This window comes from Arvicanthis niloticus, chromosome 6, assembly GCF_011762505.2.
Source record: "Arvicanthis niloticus isolate mArvNil1 chromosome 6, mArvNil1.pat.X, whole genome shotgun sequence".
Lineage (NCBI taxonomy): Eukaryota > Metazoa > Chordata > Mammalia > Rodentia > Muridae > Arvicanthis > Arvicanthis niloticus.
The window spans coordinates 100,706,719-100,722,225 of NC_047663.1; the positions used below are offsets into that span (position 1 = coordinate 100,706,719).

At 45.7% G+C, this 15,507-nt stretch overlaps 2 protein-coding genes and 1 long non-coding RNA gene across 6 annotated transcripts in view; 2 read left to right on the forward strand and 1 right to left on the reverse strand.

Annotated features, from left to right (window-relative positions):
- Positions 1-5,918, forward strand: part of Tnfrsf17 (TNF receptor superfamily member 17) — a 64,409-nt gene extending 58,491 nt beyond the window's left edge. For all 3 annotated transcript variants that reach the window (XM_076937438.1, XM_076937437.1, XM_034507467.2), the window contains one exon: positions 4,587-5,918. In XM_076937438.1, the coding sequence (XP_076793553.1) occupies positions 4,587-4,870 (284 nt within the window). In that variant the 3' untranslated portion in view covers positions 4,871-5,918. The remainder of the gene's footprint in view (positions 1-4,586) is intronic.
- LOC143442894 (uncharacterized) lies at positions 352-8,026 on the reverse strand. Its single transcript, XR_013111488.1, has 2 exons — positions 7,751-8,026; positions 352-4,663 (listed from the first exon to the last, which is right to left on the reverse strand). It is a non-coding gene; the product is annotated as an uncharacterized LOC143442894 (long non-coding RNA).
- Positions 8,027-8,054: 28 nt separating this feature from the next.
- The window catches only part of Snx29 (sorting nexin 29), a 389,041-nt gene continuing 381,588 nt past the window's right edge, over positions 8,055-15,507 (forward strand). The window contains exon 1 of one of the 2 annotated variants that reach the window (XM_034506447.2): positions 8,055-8,148. In XM_034506447.2, coding sequence (XP_034362338.1) covers positions 8,142-8,148 — 7 coding nt within the window. In that variant the 5' untranslated portion in view covers positions 8,055-8,141. The remainder of the gene's footprint in view (positions 8,149-15,507) is intronic. The other variant, XM_076937433.1, reaches the window with a different exon arrangement.

The following is a 15,507-nucleotide window of genomic DNA, read 5'->3' on the forward strand; positions in this document are numbered from 1 at the left end:
TGGAACCTATTTCTGTAAGGGCAGCTCTTCCAAGTTTCATTTCCTTTTCTTTTTTTAACTTTGGCTTTTCTGTTGTTGTTACAGCACTTTCAAATGTGTTAGTGGGTACTTGTTTGAAATTTTGAGCTGGGAGCAGTGGCACATGCCTGAAATCTTAGCACGTGGGTAGTGGAGGCAGGAGGATCAAAGGGGTAAAGGGGTCAGGTCATGCTCAGCTATGGTATTGAGTGTGAGCTCAGCTGGGGTGACAGGAGACCACGGCTCAAAGCAAAACACTGACATGGACAATGACAACAACAGCAAACCAAACCCACCAACTGTCCCCCAAAGACAACAAAACAGACAGTCGGGTAGTGGTGGCACACGCCTTTAATTCCAGCACTTGGGGGACAGAGGCAGGCGGATTTCTGAGTTCAAGGCCAGCCTGGTCTACAGACTGAGTTCCAGGACAGCCAGGGCTAAACAGAGAAACCTTTCTCGAAAATACAAAAACAAAACAAAACAAAACAGAGAAATTGTGACATTGACAGCTACTTTGCAGTCTCCTTTCAATGCCTGTTTTCCCCCCAGTTCTCTTGGTAACTGCTCTTGAGACTTTGAAAGTGTCTTTGACTAAATTTAGTGCACTGATGAGATACTGTGTTATTGCAACTGGACTACAGCCTGGTATTCTCAGTCTAAGAGTATTTGGCAAGATACATGATCTTGGTTTTAGTACAATTATAAGCACTGTTTGCCTGTGAATGCTTTACTGCCCAAAATGAATAACCTGGTTCACTAGCCATCTCAACGATAATTATTAAGCAACAGAGTACCAGTCCCAGATAAGTGCTCAACTTGAGGGCCTCTTAGGCTAAAAATATTTTTATAGCACTGTTCTCTGTAATTTGATTCATAGACACATAGCAGCCATGGTCCTGAATCTTTTTTTGTGTGTTTGTTTGTTTTGACTTTTTTCTTTTGGTGTATATGGTGCATGAATGTGAGCGCGCACATGCTTGTGTGTGAACATGAGGTTAGAGAAGGACATTGGATATCTTCCTCTATTACTCCCCTCCCTGTGGCCACGAGACAGGGTCTCTCAGTGGGGCAGAAGCAAGCGGTTTCAGCTTTGATGCCTCCCTTCCATCTCTGCCACTGGGATGTTACATGCTGAGGGTACAGACATGTGCTTGTTACCAGTATGCTGGAGATTTAAACTTAGGTCCTCATGCTTGCAAGTTTGTAATGCCACTAATCAGTGTTCTGAGCCCTTGTCCTGCTTCTTTATACATTTTGTTTCTGCAAAACACCTATCCCATTTGCTTTCCTGTACAGGAGTGGCTAGAGACTCACTCACTCTTTCCTCTGTGTAGTCTGGTAGACAGAAGAATGCATTTTAATTGTTTTTAAAGTCATGTGTATACGTGTGTGGCTGAGAGTGGTTTAACAAAAAGTAGCATCCCCGTGGCCGCCTGACCTGGAATGGCCAATGGGTTGATTACAGAACTGGATGTCATCACGAGGGGCTTCAAATCTAGGGCCAGGTTTTGTGCACGTGAGCACAGAGCCTCTGGATGGCAGAAGAGGGCACCAGATCCCTACAGCTGGAGTTACAGGTAGAGGCTAGTGATGGAATCAGTCCTCTGTAAGAAAGACACTGACTCGTAACCACTGAGCCACCTCTTCAAACCTAGAATGAAATTTCTTTTAGATGTATTTATTATATTTATATGACTACACTGTAGCTGTCCCTATGCACACCAGAAGAGGGCATCAGTTCCCATTACAGATGGCTGTGAGCCACCATGTGGTTGCTGGGAACTGATCTCAGGACCTCTGGAAGAGCAGTCAGTGCTCCCAACCACTGAGCCATCTTGCCAGCCTGAATTTTTTTTTTTAATATACGAATTGTACATACAGAAAGTACATGACATAATGTTCTGAATACAGACACGTAGGGAAACAGCAAGTACAGTCAAACGCATCCACAACTATCTTCACATAGTTGACCTTTGGTGATAGGGTCTCACATGTCACACACTGGCCTTGGACTTTGTATCTCAGGATTACCTTAAGCCCCTCTGATCCTCATGCAGCCATCTCCTCAAGGCTGGCTTTACAGGTATGCACCATCAGGCCTGGTTTGTGAAGCTGTGGGGACTGAATCCAGAGCCTCTTGTGCATGCTAGGTAAAGGAGCACTGTGCCAACGGAGCGCCATTCCCTGGCCCTGCTCCATTCTTCCTGTGGCGAGGGTGGTTGGAATCTACTGTTTGCTCTTTGAAGTGCTCCAGTGCCATCCAGTGCCACCCCGTTGCCATCTTGTCACATGCTGGCTCTACAGATGCAGCTTATGGAACTACAGCTCTGGACTTCCGGCCATCTGCTTCTCATTTCCCCTCCCCCTTGCCTCTGGTAACTACCACTCTGCTATTGTTTTGTAAGTGGCTTCTTTGATTCACATAGAAGTAAGGTCAGGAAGGCTTTTCCTTTCCATTTATTTATTTATGTATGTATGTATGTATGTATGTATGTATGTATGTATGTATGTATGTATGTTGCATATTTCCAGAGAAACTCTGAATTAGATGTTTTATTTACTTATTTTTATGTATGTGGGTGTTTGGCCTCATATATGTTTGTGTACCAGTTGTATATGCATTGACCGAGAAACCAGAGTCCAATCCCCTGGAACTGGAGTTACAGACAGTTGTGAGCCACCAAGTGAGTGCTGGGAGTTGAACCCATCTCTTCTGCAAGGGCAGCAGAGTTGTTAGTGGCTGAGCCATTTGTCCAGTCCCCTGGAGGATGTTTGAGAAGAAAGTTCCACTGTGGAATGTTGAGAAGCAGAAGCTTAATCTTCTCTGTGTGAGAGAGGGTAGGTGCACGACACAGCTTATCTGGAGGTTGGGGAACAACGTCCAGGAATCAATTCTCACCTTCTACTTTGTTTGAGGCAGGGTTTTCTTGTTTTTTATACTTTGATGCAGTTTCCAGGTTAGCTGATTTTCAAGCTCTGAGACAATTCTTCTGTCTCTGCCTTAACCTCATTTCAGAGTTGGGATTACAGATGCCTGCTGCTGCTCCCCATTTGTGGGGTGGATTCTGAATTCAAGTCATCAGGCTTGTGCAACAAGTACTTTGTCTGTTTGTTTGTACAGACAAGGCTTCTGTATGTAGCTCTGGCTGTCCTAGAACTTGTTTTACAGACCAGGCTGGTCTCAAACTCAGACCTGCCTGTCTCTCCCAGGTTAAATCCTAGGATTAAAGGCATGTGCCATCATGGCTGCTAGGTGCAACAAGTACTGTTAAAACCCTTCTTCACAGATGTGTACTGGAGACAAACTGGGCTTCTATATGGAAATCAAAGGAAATTCATTTGAAAATGATTTATCCATTTCATAAGTACTGTAATATTAGTACTTGGAGGTTGAAGCAAGCAGAAGGTCACGAACAGTTTGACGCCATGAGCTGGAGAGATGGCTCAGTGTCTAAGAGTATGTGCTGCTCTTGCAGAGGATCAAGGTTTGGTTTCCAGCATCCACATGGCAGCTTAGAACCTTTTGTTACTTCAGTTCCAGAGGATCCAATAACTCTTTTGCACCAGGCATATACACGGTACACACACATACATGCAGCAAACACTGATACACATTATAGAATAAAACGAGTTAGAGGCCAGCCTGGGCTACAGTGATTTATAGGCTAACATGGGCTACAGAATGAGACCCTGCTACATATGCACACACACAAATAATGTGCTGAAAATGCTCCTTAAGATGCCATGTTAGGAAAACTAGGACACAGCAGGACCCATCTTTAGGGGTTGGCAAGATGTCATGTAGATAAAGGTATCTGCTGCCAAGCTTCTTTAGGCTGCTGAGTTTGATCCACTCCCATGAGCTCTCCTACTGTTCACAGGTGCACTGGGATGTGACCTATCCCATCACAACAATTAAACTTAAAAAGTACCTTCCATATCCTTTTCCCCTCTGGTGTTGGAGACTGAACTCAGGGCCTTTCTTGAACAAACTCTTCCTGCCTCAGCCTTTTGAGTGGCTGGATTACAGGTATGTGCCACCATGCTCAGCTCTTGCTTCTGTATTTCAAAATGTCACTCACAGGATGACTGTGATGTGCTGTGACATATGGCAATTTCTTGTGTAAGATGAGGTCAAATCCTCATAACTTCCAAGAGCCAAATGGGTAATACGTACATGAGTGATCCAGTTTGTGGCTTTACCAGCAAGGGTACCCATCATGTGCTCAAAGCACTCAGGTAGCAGCAATGTTGTGGACTCCAGCCCATTGTCTCCATGTCCCTCCTGATGTCACATTTTATAGTCTTTATAAAGTCTGGTTGTATAGATTCTCATGTGATATAACCTGGGATTTAAATGTGGTTAATGTAAGATAAGATTTAAAAGCTCCATTTTCCAGCAGAGCAACCTGCCTCAGGGCCCTGCATGGGCTGGAGTCTTAGTTGGTGATTTTCAGTGTAGCATGCACTCATTCTTGGTCTTGTGCTGCTTTGTGTCCTGCCGTGCATGACATGACAATACCACTGGGTCCCTCAGGAATGCTTGCCTGCTTCTGTATCATCAGGATCCGTTCAGCTGGACAAGGCCGATACTGAGCTGACTAGGAGCAGGGCTGGTGATGAAAGGATTCTTCCCCGAAGCCTGGAGTATACAGTGGAAGAATGCACCTGTGAGGACTGTGTCAAGAGCAACCCCAAGGGTGATTCTGACCATTTCTTCCCACTTCCAGCCATGGAGGAGGGGGCAACCATTCTTGTCACCACAAAAACGGGTGACTACGGCAAGTCAAGTGTGCCAACTGCTTTGCAAAGTGTCATGGGGATGGAGAAGCCAACTCACACTAGATAATGAGCTTTCTAACTGATGTGAAGCTGCTTTGAGAACCTTTAGTCAGAAGGAGACCTGATGCTTTGATGTCTTTAGGATGACTGTTTATCAACTGAGAATACAGCTTTTTGTCCTTTAATTCTAGTTTTATAGTTGAAATTTTGTTTATTTTTATTTTATGTATTGGTTGTTTTGTCTGCATGTAGATATGAAGGTGTCAGATCTTGGAGTTATAGACAGTTGTGAGCTGCCGTGCTGGGAATTGAACCTGGGTCTTCTGGAAGAACAGTCAGTGCTCTTAACCACTAATCTTTCCAGCCCATGGCTGAATTTTTGATTCTCCAAACCAAAACCAAAACCAGGTGGTGGTAACACACGCCTTTAATCCTAGCACTCACGAGGCAGAGGCAGGCAGATCTCTGTGAGTTTGAGGCCAGCCAAGTCTACAGGGCTAGTTTCAGGACAGCCAAGGCTATACAGAGAAATCCTGCCTTAAGAGAAAGAAAGAAAGAAAGAAAGAAAGAAAGAAAGAAAGGAAGGAAGAAAAGAAACAAAAAGTTCTCCACCATCTATAGGACCCAGAGAATCATGCTTCTACTGAGGCACCCACAAACATGGTATATTTCAGAACAAACTGGATTTTCCTGATGGTCAAAGAAAGCTAGATTGTCCTATGTTTTTCTGTAAGTAGAAGCCAGGCTAATTCTGTGTGTAGTGCAGCAGGTGTGAGCATGCTCATACAAATGCATGTGTTATTGCTAACTGTGACAAACATGAACCTGGTACTGTTTTCAGCTCAATTGCAGGCGTGTGCACTATGTAGGCTTAATGGTGCCAAAGACTGCTGTAAGTCATTTTACACATACAAAATACTATAAGGAAGGCAGACCATTATTACCTCCACCTTATATATGATGTCAGGACTGAGGGTGTGGCTTAGTGGTAGATAGAATGCTTGCCTAGCATACTCAAGATACTAGGTTCAACTTCCAACACACACACACACACACACACACACACACACACACACACACACACGGGAGTGAAGAAAGGAGAGGTGAGGGGAGAGAGGGAGGAGAGGGGGGAGAAGAGGGGAGGGGAGAGGAAGGGAGAAGGGGTAAAGGAGGGAAGAAGAGGGAGGGGGAAGAGGAGAAGAGACAGGCACTGAGTATTAGCCAGTGAGTGAATGTTTTAATTTGTGAAACTGTAACAAGACATTTGAGGCTTGCTAATGTGTGGAGTATCAAAATGTATCATTTTCCTCACAGTCTAGCCTTAAACTCTTGATTCTCCTGCCCCAGCCCTTGGATCTGGATTATAGGAATGCATCACCTATACCACACTTGGTCTGTCTTATTTGTGGAGCTGGAGAGCTCCACATCAAGATGCTAGCGTCTGGTCAGAGTATGAATGCGTCCTCACAGGGAGGAAGGTGGAAAACTTTAGCTGAACCCATGTGAAATCTCTGTAGAGCTCAAGACCACTGGTGAAGGGAAGCCCGTGTGGTTTAGTCCCTTCCCTGTTCTTTCTATCATTGGGAATCAAATCCAGGGTGACACACATGTGTTCTTCCACTGAGCTACAGCCACTAGCTCTTCATTATTTTCATATTTCTGACCAAGAGTCTAAGTTCCCCAGGCCAGGTGACTCCAGCCTCAGCCTCATACCCAGCAGGGAAAATAGTCTTTCAACTCCAGCTTTAAAATAGGGCAAAACCCTGGACTTCATAGTTGCTGTGAATTTAACTCTTGTGTGTTCTCAGCACCCACAAACCTTTTCTCTCACCGTTGTCCAGAGTCACTTGGAAAACTCTTGTAGCTCCCTAACTCACTGCCATTTTCCTCAGGCCCATTACAATTAATTCTCATTCTAGAAAGTTCTGTCTGTCTGTCTGTCTGTCTGTCTCTCTCTCTCTCTCACTCTCTCTTACACACACACACACACACACACACACACACACACACACACACATGTTCTCCCAAGTGCCTCAGGCTGTAACTCTATTCTTCTGTGAGTGCTGGGATTAAAGGTGTGCACTGTCAAACCAGGGTTGCAAGTAAAAGTTTTTCTTTTTTCTTTCTTTTTTTTTTTGGTTTTTCGAGACAGGGTTTCTCTGTGTAGCCTTGGCTGTCCTGGAACTCACTCTGTAGACCAAGCTGGCCTCGAACTCAGAAATCCGCCTGCCTCTGCCTCCCAAGTGCTAGGATTAAAGGCGTGCGCCACCACTGCCCGGCGTAAAAGTTTTTCTTAAAGTGCAATTCTGATCGTGCTTAAATTCTTGCAATGGCCTTCCATTCCTGCATCCATCAGGAGGCTGGCAAGAAAGTACAAACTCTCCTACCTGCAAAAGGGTGTCCCCAGCTTTCAGCATTCTGCTTCTCAACACCAATTTCTCACTCATCCTGTGTTCCAACCGACCCTTCCAGGGATGGACTTTGATCTCTTCCTCTGAAACCCCTATCCTGGGCTTGACTTAAAAGACAGACCTTCTGGGATTGCTAGTCTGCCACAGTGGCCCACTGCACACATACACTGACACACACAGACTCTGTGGTGCTGGAGATTGAACCCAGGGCCTTGCACATGCTACCCCAACTATTGGGCTATCTCTACAACCCTGTTTTTAGTCTCGAGAAATTGTCCCAAATGGCTTTGAATTCACCTTTTGTTTTTGTTTGTACAGAGAGTTGAAGCTTGGGCTTCATGCACGCAAGGCATGTGCTCTACCAAGCTACATCCTCAGCTCTTGAATTCCTGTAGCTCAGGCTCCTGACTCATCCTCTGGAATGCTGGAATTTAAAGCCTGTGCCACCAGGCCCTGCAGGCCCGTTACTCTTTTCTTCCTCTCTTTTCTCTTGGAGACAGTCTCAAGTAGCCAGCCCAATCTTGTCTTGTACTCACTATATAGTTCAAGGTTGACCTTGAACTTCCGATCCATTTGCCTTCTCCCGAGTGCCGGTTTGACGGACACGCACCACACTACTCCAAGCTCCCAGTACGCTTATCTCACATCCCCTTCCGAAGTTCAGCGTAAACGGATGTCTTCTTCCTGGCTCGGGGAGTGGGAGGCATTTATTTTGTGAGGTGCCGACTCTCTTCCTGTCACCCTGGAGCCTCGACTCACCCGAGTATTTTGGTTCCGGGTCGGGAGGCGGGCCTTCGGAGGGCCCCTGCTTCCGGGGCGGGGCCAGCGGGCGGGGCGCGCGGTCTCCCGGCCTGTGTAGAGCTCGGCGGCTGCAGACGCGGCGGCGGCGGCGGCAGCAAGGCAGGCGGTGGCCCCGGGAGCGGCAACATGAGCGGTGAGTGGCGGCCCCGCTGCTGTCACCCGCCCAGTGGCGCCGCTGCAGCCGCACGCTTCGGGCCGGGTGTCCTCACACCCTGCAGACCCCCGCGGGGTCGCTCGCAGGCTTAGCCCTGGCCCGGAGTCTCTTGCACCGCTCCCACTGTCCCGGGGCTGACGCTCCTGTCCCTTTGCCTCATCAGTGACAGCCAACTCCTAGAGCAGAGCTTGCTCCCCAATTCCCCCCCAGACCCTCCCAGCCCGCCGATCCCCTTGGCAGGTTTTCACACCCCGGATTCTCAGATCTCTGGTACTTGCCTCAGTCCCTTTCTCCCGTGTCCCTCCTGGGACCCAGCTCCAGTTACCAGCCCCTGGTTTTCAGTCATTCTCTGTTCCAGGTCTCTTATCCCCAGTGACTCCTCTTTCTCCGAAGGCAAAGAGCACCTCTAGATCCCGACACCTCTGTCACACACAGCAAACCAGAGCGACAGCTCCGGGTCCCCAGAGGTCTCAGTGTTAGGGCAGCTTTGTCTTTCTCCCTCTTATTCCCTGCACCTGTGTCCCCAGAGCTGGCCCATTAGCCTCTCAGCGTCTGTCTCCTGGTTGTGCCTTCTGTATTTGGGCTGTTGGTTCATGCTCCAGTTCTCTCCATTTCTTCCTCTAGCTCATCATTTGAAGTCTCCGGTAGTGTCCTGCAGCCCTTTCCCTCTTGCCCAATGCTGAACCTAAATGGGGCTGATGCGTTGCCCAAGCCAATACCACCAGCAGGGAGATGGAGCGTGTGGGGAGGCTGGAAGGGAGAGGAAGCTGTGTGTGGACCGCTTGTGCTCAGAGATACTGAAGTTTGGTCCCTTGTCGGAGTCTGTGTCTTCAAGCCTCCCTCTGAAGAGTCCTGATGATGTTTTGGTGCTAAGTCATTCCTGGGTGTTGCGTGTGGAGATGGGAGTGACTCAGAAAAGGCTTGTGTTGGCTGTTGATTCTCCTGCTGGACACAGGGATCTGGATTCCCTTAGGAGGACCCGCCTACCTTCATAGTTTGGTTTTTCTCACTGTGCAGCTGAATTTTAGAGTCCCTGCGCCCACCCTCTAGACTTTCATTCAGGTATTTCATGGGGTGGAGAGGGTGCCAGGGCAAAGGGAGCAAAGAACAATCTTTTATTTTTAGTTTTTAAGTTATTTCTGTGCATCTTAAAAAAATGCTAAATGCTTTTTGTTGTTCAAGAGCAAGGTTTATGGAATTGTGGTCTTACGGAGGGGACTGATGGGGGGGGGGGGAATTCAGTTTATCTTCATCTGCCAAAGCCAATTACTGAGTCTAATTTAAGGTTTCAGATCTTTGAACACTAATGATACCAAAAATGTGTGTGCCAGCATCCACCAAAAGTGATGGAGCCCAATGTACTGGGTTCAAATCCTGGCTCTACCACATAAAACTGTATAATTGTAATTAATTAATTTAGTATGTGTGTGTATGTATGTGTGTGCGTGCACATGTGTGCATGCACTCGTGTATGTGCATGCAGGTGTGTTTGCACGTGCACTTGTGTAGGAGGGCCAGAAATCAACTTTGGCTGTCTTTCTCAATTGCTCCATTATTTGTTGAGATAGGGTCTCTCACTGGCTCCAGAGCTCACTATTCCTGCTAGACTGTCTGGCCCTAGTGTCTTGGAAATCCTGCTGTGTCTGCCTCAGCCCACCAGTCCTGGAGTTATAAGCATGTACTACATGCCAGGTGTGGGTCTGGGGGTCCTGACTCAGGTCCTCCTGCTTCAGCAGCAAATACTTCACTGATTGAGCATCTCTCCAGCCTTTAGAGCTGTGTAAGTTAGAACGGCCAAGTGGAATTTGCAGCAAAGCGAGGATACACAATAGCATCTGCCTCCTAGATTAGTAATGAGTTTTGGATGCTCAGCTAACTGACTGATGTTAAGCCCCTTAACAGGCTTCACTGTTTACTGTTCCATAAAAGCAGAGTGAAGACTGGGGACAGGCTTGCTTCTTAGTCCCTCTGCGACAATGGTGGGAATCAGGCACCCTGAAATACTTTGTGATCCTGAGTAAACCCAAAGCCTCATGTATGCTGAGCCTGTGTCCTCTCACCAAAGACACCCTCAGTCCTAACCTTTCCCTTTTAATGTGGCCAAAGGGCCCATCATAGACGCAGATGTCTGGAGTAGAAATTCTTTTGCTTTCATTAGAGGAGGAATTGAAATTGAGAAACCAAAGGAAATTGACCAGTTTATCTTTCAAGACACTTAGTATCAAAACTCTGACTCAAGCTTTTGTAGCCAACTGCTGACCTGTGTTTGGCCCTGGAACCCACATGATAGAAGGAGAGCTGACTCCTACAGGTTGTCCTCTGATTTCCACAGAAACACTGTGGCATGCATGTAGATACACAAAATAAATAAAGACAAATGTAATAACAATTTAAGAGAAGTTTCAGGAAGTTTAAAAAAATCATTAGGTCTAAAGCCAAACAAAGCATGTGAAAGAGATCAAATGGCCTTTTTGGAAAGAGCAACTGGAGGCAGGAGCCTCCCCTCCCCCGTGCAGAGTACACGCCATATCCGGCTTTTCCTACTACGTGTGCTTCATATAGATCCTTTCTTCTGCTGTAACTAAGTGCGGTGTCAGGGTTCAGCCTGGATTTGGAGTTTATTCCTTTTTGAAGTCGTGTCATTGATTCAGAAGGGTTTGAAGGAGAGTGCAGGTCAAACCCAGGCCTATTCTGCTAAAAATGTGCTTTATACTGTGAAGCTTGGGGTACTTTTGCTTCTTGAAGACTGTGGTTGAAGAATGACCCCATCCTACCTGCCTTGGGATTGATAATTGATGCTTAATGAAATTAAGTGCAGGAGAGATTTCCATTCTTCTCAGGCAGATTTCCCTGCCAGGCGTGTGGCAGTGGCTCGAGTCTGTCAATGCAACACTCGCAACTGTAGATTGTGTGTGGACACGTTTGAGGTCAGCCAGGCATCTAGATCAGGTTCCAGGCAACCGGTGATATATTGTGTATACCTGTCTTAAAACCGACACCCAACTCAAGAAAAGGGGTGGGGGGGGTAGTACTTCAGACACTGCAAATGTGAGGTTGTATAATGAACTCTGTTATCTCACTTCTTTGGTTACGGCTGGTTGCTAGTTCATCTGTATCCCTGCCTGCTTCCCACCTCTCTTCCAGGTACCATGCCACTGCAAATACTTTTATATCTCTTATTATGTTTAAACAGTAATTCATTTTGTAATCCTGTTAGAAACCAGTGATGTCTTAATAGCACAAACCATCTAATGTTTACATTTAAGTCTTTGCTTTATTATGGTGTAATCTCACAGCTCAGATCTAAGGGTGACTTTTCTTTTAAATAATTTAGCTCTCTTTGAAAGAGAATTTAGTTTTGTTTTTTTCTTTTTTTTTTTTGAGGCAGGGTTTCTCTGTAGCCCTGGCTGTCCTGGAACTCACTCTGTAGACCAGGCTGGCCTTGAATTAAGAGATCTATCTACCTGCCTCTGTTTCCTAAGTGCTGGGATTAGAGGTGTAGGAAAGAGATTTTAAAAGTTTATTTTAGTGCTGTGACAGAACTGTTCAAACCTCACTATGATCAGTATTAGAAAATTTTTATTACTCCAGACGAGTCTGGGTTTATTAGCAATCGCTGTTCTGCCTCTCTGCTCAGTCTTAGGCAACGAATCTATTTTCTGTCTCTGAATTTTTGTTTTCTTATTCTTTTGAGATAATGTATTATGTAGTCCAGGAATTTAGTATGTAGCCCAGGATAGCCATTATCCTCTGATTCCCCTTGCCTCTACTTCCCAAGTGTGGGAGTGTGTGCCTGGCACTCTGGATTTTCCTACTGTTGGTATGTTATGTAAATGAAATCATAGCACTTTTGCTTTGTTAACTAAGTCTAATGTCTGCAGGGTCCAGCTATGGAGCAGCCTAACCCATAGTTTATCCTTCCTGTGGTCCTGTTGTGCGGGCATTGCTCACCTTGTCTGTTTACAGCGGTTGGGCTTTGGATGGTGTGCACTTGGCTCTTGGAAGGATGCTGCTGTGGAACTCACATACAGTCTTGTGTGGGCCGCCAGTTCCCATTCTTCTTGGGTTATGGGGAGAAGAGTGGCCTCGCTGCGTTGTATGGCAGCAGCTGAGGAGTCTTTTTTGTTGTTGTTGTTGGCTTTTGTTTTTTTTTTTTTGGTTTTTTTTTTTTTTTTGAGACAGGGTTTCTCTGTGTAGTCCTGGCTGTCCTGGAACTCACTCTGTAGACCAGGCTGGCCTTGAACTCAGAAATCCGCCTGCCTCTGCCTCCCAAGTGCTGGGATTAAAGGTGTGCACCACCACCGCCTGGCTTAGCTGAGGAGTCTTAATGTGCTCTTCTGTCCCAGGGCACCATGGTAGCCCACATTGGTGTGGGTGTGAAGTGACACTTATTTGTGGTTTTGATTTGCATTTCCTAATGACTCTGCTTTGTCAGCATAGCCTCTTGTGCCCATATCGTCTCTGGAGAAATATCTTTTTATATCATCTGACCATGGAAGTTCTCATTTTAATATTTTATGTGTGTGGGTATTTTGCCTGCATGTATACATGTGCACCACATGTGTGCCTGGGTGTCTCAGAGATCAGAAGTGGGTATCTAATTTCTTGGAGCTAGAGTTATGACCAGTTTTGTGGGTACTGGGATTGAACCTAGGACCTTGGAAGCTCAGCCAGTGCTCTTAGCCTCTGATCCTTCACTACCGTTGGTCCACCTTTCAATTGAACCATTTGTCTCTTAATGTTGAGCTGCCAGAATTCTGTGTCATTTCCATATATAATTCTTTTATTAATATGCTTACAAAGTTTCTCTCCCATTCTGTGAACCATCTTCATACTTTCTTTTATTGAGATAGGGTCTTATGTTGCTCAGGCTGGCTTTGAACTTGCTGTGTAGCTGAAGCAGACCTGGAATTCCTGATCCTCCTGTCTCCACCTCTTAAGTGATATACGATTACAGCTGTGAACCTCCAGGCTGAGCATGACTTTCTTGTCTGTCTGTCTGTCTGTCTGTCTATCTATCTATCTATCTATCTATCTCTATCTATTTATCTATGACATCATCCTTTGAGGCACAGTGTCTTTGTGTGTTTGTGTGTATGGAGGTCAGAAGTCAACTTCTGCCTTTCTCAGTTACTTTCTCCCTTGTGTTTTGAGATGGGATTTCATACTGAACCTGTTGCTCTCCAGTTAAGCTAGGCTGGCCATCAATCCTCAGGCATCTGCCCATCTGGCTCCTTAACACCAGTATTACAAGCACTACCATTCCTGTTCATCCACCTGTCCATCCATCATCTCTCTATCTCTCTATCTAATCTATCTGGGACAAAGTCCCAAGTATGTAGCCCTGGCTGGCATGGAACTCACAGAGGTCTGCCTCATCAGTGCTGGGACTAAAGGCATGTACCACCACACGTGGCTAGTTTATTTATTTAAAGATGTGGGTCCTTTGGATTAAATTCAGTTTCTCATGCTTGCACTTTACCGACTGAGACATGTTTACAGTATCTTTTAAAAAAATGGTGTGTGTGTGTGTGTGTGTGTGAGTGTGTGTCTGTGAGTGTGTATGTGTATGAATATGTAAGTGTGTGTGTGTGTACACAGGTGCCATGGTGTACATGTAAAGGTCAGAGGACAACTTTGTGAAGTTGGTTCTCTCCATTTACCTTTATGTGGGTTCTGGAGATCAAACCCAGTTTTTCAGACTTGCACAGTAAGCACCTTTACTCCCTGAGCCATTTTGCCAGCCCTACAGTATCTTTTTTTGAAGACAGTGTCATGCTGTGTAACCGAGGATGACCTCAAAGTCCAGATCTTCCTACTTCCTACAGTGAGACCCTACTGCCTCAGCCTCTCCAGGGAGGCCTGCTAAGAGTTCCATCCTGTAAGCTCTTTGCAGTTGTCTTTGAAGGACACCTGCTCCTTTGGCCTGTGGATTTTTTTTTTTTTGCAGGATTTTACTGATTGTTTCCTTTTGGTATAGCATAACATATTTTTCAGTTTCTTGTCCATCCTAAAAATTAGCCACTAGTCTCTGCTCTATTCTTGCGTTTAAAGTGTTTGAGTAGAAACAGAAGGAAGATGGGTTCAGGGCTGAGAACATTACGTGCAAGTATCCAGGAAGTGTGATGCACACACTAGATAATAGTTTGTTACCAGGCCAGAAACAATGAAGATGCCCATTGATGGGGAATGTGTAACTACCATGTGGTATGGCCTCACATAAAGAACCTCAGCACTGTTCAGAAGAAGAGCATAGACTTCTTCTTCACAAGTCACTGTGTATACATTAGTTGAAATGTCAGTGTTCTGCTAGAACAAGATGGAGCTGAGGATGCTGTGGCTCAGTTAGTTAAGTGTCTGTCTAGCTTGCATGAGATCCTGAGTTCCATATCTAGCCCTACATAAGCTGGACTTGGTACTGCACACCTGTGGTCCCAGCACTCAGGAGGCAGGAAGATCAGGAGTTCAAGTAAATCTGTGACCACATAGAGAGTTGAAAGACAATCTAGGTTACATGAGGCTCTGTTCAAAAAGAAAAAAAACAACAACAACAAAAAAAACTATTCAGGGTATAGAATTATATGTAAAATATATAGTTCAATTCAGCTAAACATACATCCAACACAGCCAAAATGTAGATTTACATTTGCCTGTAGAAGTAAACAAAATGCCAGGAGGAAAAGACCCACACAAGTGTCTCTTAGGGAGGGAGTGGTCAGATGGTTTCCTGGAGAACTCAGTAGACAGGAGCCCTCTACTGCTGGCCTCCAGAAGCCAAGGGATTCTAGTTTCTAGCCCGCATGTTTGCTCTCCATGGGAAAGCAGAGTCATTGTTCTCAAGCACTATCTTTTGTCCAAGGATGTATGAGAGTCCCTGGTGCCTTTTTCATCAGAAACTCTCAGGAACCCTATCATTATGAAAATGCTGGGATCCCAGTTCAAAAGGGTAGGAAAGTTAGGGCCCAAGTAGTCACTGAACCTGACAGAGCAGTTTGGCCAAGAGAGATCACTGCTGCTCCTTATGTGTGTACATCTTGGCAGTTTCTTATTTTTCTGGAAGGTTGAAGGTCATAGGTCTCTCCTTGTTGTTGGCTGTGCCCTGTCCAGAAGTGATTTGTTCTTGGAATGAACTGAAATAGTGACTGGAAAAAGAATGTTTGTGGTTTCATTCAGAGGCTATTAATATTTTTCCTCTTCATGATGTCATAGGGATTGAATTATGGGAGAATGTTAGTGTTCCAATGTCAGAAGTGGTGTAACACCTCTGCAGGCAGTGGTCTGGAGTCATGCTGTTGACCACTCCTGCTGCTGTGTGCATAGGTTCTGACTGCCACCTAA